This window comes from Etheostoma spectabile, chromosome 14 (assembly GCF_008692095.1).
Source record: "Etheostoma spectabile isolate EspeVRDwgs_2016 chromosome 14, UIUC_Espe_1.0, whole genome shotgun sequence".
In the NCBI taxonomy this organism is placed as follows: domain Eukaryota; kingdom Metazoa; phylum Chordata; class Actinopteri; order Perciformes; family Percidae; genus Etheostoma; species Etheostoma spectabile.
Window position 1 is genome coordinate 2,092,169 of NC_045746.1, and position 3,201 is coordinate 2,095,369.

The following is a 3,201-nucleotide window of genomic DNA, read 5'->3' on the forward strand; positions in this document are numbered from 1 at the left end:
ATTAATCAATCATTTCATTTTGACCCTATGGCCATAACAATAAACAAGTCGTTCTTTAATGTCACCAAGTGTGGTTTTGTGCTCCTTTTTTATATTTTATAATTTATATTATATACGTACATTATAAATATATATATTTTGGTTCATGCACCGTTTAGGCACCGGCACCGTTTTAAAAGTATTGCTTTAGCACCGGTAACGGAAATATAACAAACGATACCTAACCCTAATTTTTAGTGACAAACAGAAATGTATTTATTTATGTAACTGTAAATGTCATTTATTTACAACTTAAGCAGCCTCTACGGTATTCAATAATAAATAAAAAATGAAAAAGTTATTTTATTAGAAATCATCCAGCCTTAATTTTCATGTGAAGGTTCTGGATAAGACTGAAAACTCTTCTGGAAGTAACAAAGAAGAAGTGGATCTTCTATTTGTGCTTTTTGCAAACTTGTGTCACTCTCTTTTTGCTGTCTTTTTCACTCCTTACCTGTGTCTAAATAGTTTCTTTTGAATATGTTCATATTATGCCAGTAAATCCAGAGTGAAGCTGTATTGTTCTACTGGTTTCTCTAGGGGGAGCAGGAGAGAGCAAGTCTTCCAACAACGACAAAGAAAATCTCTTAGTTTCCATGTTGCAACTGTTGTGCCACCAGATGCTGTATGTTTGGTTTGGCACAGTGCCTCACTTTTGATTGTCTTATCTCAGTCGTCCTCAGCTGCTGCTCCAGGCGACTGAGGAGCGAGAACACTGAGAGCCCTCAGGCTGAAGCTGAACCAAGCTCACAATGATACATATTATTATAATAACACATTATTGTGCATTACAAAAATCTACACCCAAACCTCTTTTAGACAATACAGTATGAAGAGGCAGTATCATTGCATTTTGTAATTGGCCTTTGTAAGGGTTTGTTCAACTCTATGTTGTAAAAGTATAAAAACATATGGCCAGTTTGATTGAGTTTCAGACAGTTCTTTTCATCCGTGAAACTCAACTGTACTGATTTATCCCATTAATTATCAACATTAGCACTTCTAACACACCTCTTGCCTATTTGATGTATAGTTCGAAGGTAAGAGGTGATTATTAAGTGCACAAATGCCAAGTTGACACATTGACACAGTTGACACAAATTGTCCTTTTGAGAAGATGTTCTTTACAAGTCACCTTGGAGAGAACACTCTTCTTAGCATCACAGCTATAAAGAAAGACTCTTTATTGTGCTATCTGGCTGCGTTCCACTGCTTCAACGGAGTTACTGTTTTATGTATCCACACTTGACAGATTCATTTCCAGGATCTTTCCTTATATTCTTCCTATGCTCCTTTTCATTTCAAGGAATAGTTGTCTCATGTCTGTCCGATGTGTTTGTATAAGCGTACAGCCATCCGCTAGCTTAGCTCAGCATAAAGACTGGGAACATGGGGCAGCAGCCAAAATGTTCTGCTTTTGCTTACTTCTATTCTTCTACTATCCATGCAGTTACTTTAGTCTTTAGTCACGTCACACAACACAAGAATGCAAACTATGTACATACTACATGCATACACCTACTGACTCACACTTGGATCCAGCCTATTTTGTATAGAAGTTGTAACTGGCCCTGTTTTTTCCTTGAACTAGGTTTCCCCTTGGACATGTTGCGCTGTGAGAGCCTGCTGGGTCTGGACCAGGCCACCTGCAGCCGTGTCCTCAACAAGAACTACAAACTGTTGGTCTCAATGGCGCCACTCAGCAACGAGATCAGACCCATCAGCAGCTGCACGCCTCAGGTATGACGCCTATAGGGAGGGAGAGCAGAGGGCATACTGTGCGTCACGCTGGAATGTTGGATCAAATGTTGACCGTCTTTGAGTTGTGTGTTTGTGTTTAAGTCGACAGTTCATGTGTTTGTGCACGTGTGCTCTGTTTGGTTGCGTTCGCCCTCTTGTTGTGTGTACACTGTGTGTGTGTGTGTATGCTTTGTTGGCACTCAGCCTGCAGTTGCCCCCAACAACAAGGCTGCACAAAGACAGAGAAAGGGAGGGAAGGAAGGGAGGCAAGGCTCATGAGTAATTCCTCTGCCTGGCCACACTCCAGCTTTCTAGCTGAGCTCAGAGAGACAGAGGGAAAGAAGTTAAACTATTGTTGTGCCATTCACGCTGCTGAGTATTCTCACACTGCTGGGACTCGGTGAAGTGTAATTCAATCAATTATCTTCTTTGTTTCTGCTCACATCTCTAAAAGCAGCTTCAATTTCTGCTTCTCCAACATTGTTGTTTATTTAAAGTATGTGAGAAATGAAATGGTAAAACTGTCTAAGGATTTGTACATGAGTATGTAACTGCTGTACAGTTATGTTTGTGTTCATGTTTGTTTCTCCCTGCAGCACATTGGACCGGCCATCCCTGAGGTGAGCTCCATCTGGTTCAAACTATACCTGTACCATGTGACCGGCCAAGGCCCGCCGTCTCTGCTGCTCTCCAAAGGCTCCAGACTCCGCAAACTGCCAGAGCTATTCCAGGTTAGCCCAAACTAATAATTAACCAGGTAGGTAGGTTTAATAAGTCTACTGTAGGTACACTGTTGTGTAAGTAAATGTAAGCTAAAGCTAAACTTTAAGCTAAAGAAAGCTCTTTGAAGTCCGATAAGAAAAGGGTGCAAAAAAGCCACAGTGGTAGGGCGGTTGTCTGCCAATCGGAAGGTTGGTGGTTCGATCCCTGGCTCTGCAGTCCCATGTCGAAGTGTCCTTGGGCAAGACACTGAACCCCAAGTTGCCCCCGATACTGCGCATCGGAGTGTGAATGTGTGTGAGTGTTTATCTGATGAGCAGGTGGCACCTTGTACGGCAGCCTCGGCCACAGTGTATGAATGTGTGTGAATGGTGAATGTGTCCTGTATGATGTAAAAGCGCTTTGAGTAGTCGTTAAGACTAGAAAAGCGCTATATAAATACAGCACATTTACATTTAAAAGCCCTATATGTGACATTTTGAGCCCAATCAAAGATGAAATTGGACACTTTTTCATTTTGTCTTTAACTCCGCCCCTTTCTTATTTTGACCTTCTTTTGACCGCAGATACAGTTGGTAATCAGACACTGGTGGTAAAATTCAACGCTGTTTTTCTTTGTCCCTGTCAATCTTCATTTCATAACAAAGCACCTGGCGCATCACAATCACAGTCATACCACACCATGCACCTGCATCCCCCCCC

General features: G+C 41.6%; 1 protein-coding gene across 3 annotated transcripts in view; it reads left to right on the forward strand.

Moving 5' to 3' along the window:
- fam91a1 (family with sequence similarity 91 member A1) overlaps positions 1-3,201 on the forward strand; it is a 37,954-nt gene that overhangs the window by 13,596 nt on the left and 21,157 nt on the right. For all 3 annotated transcript variants that reach the window (XM_032535269.1, XM_032535268.1, XM_032535267.1), the window contains exons 16-17: positions 1,631-1,779; positions 2,376-2,510. In XM_032535269.1, coding sequence (XP_032391160.1) covers positions 1,631-1,779; positions 2,376-2,510 — 284 coding nt within the window. The remainder of the gene's footprint in view (positions 1-1,630; positions 1,780-2,375; positions 2,511-3,201) is intronic.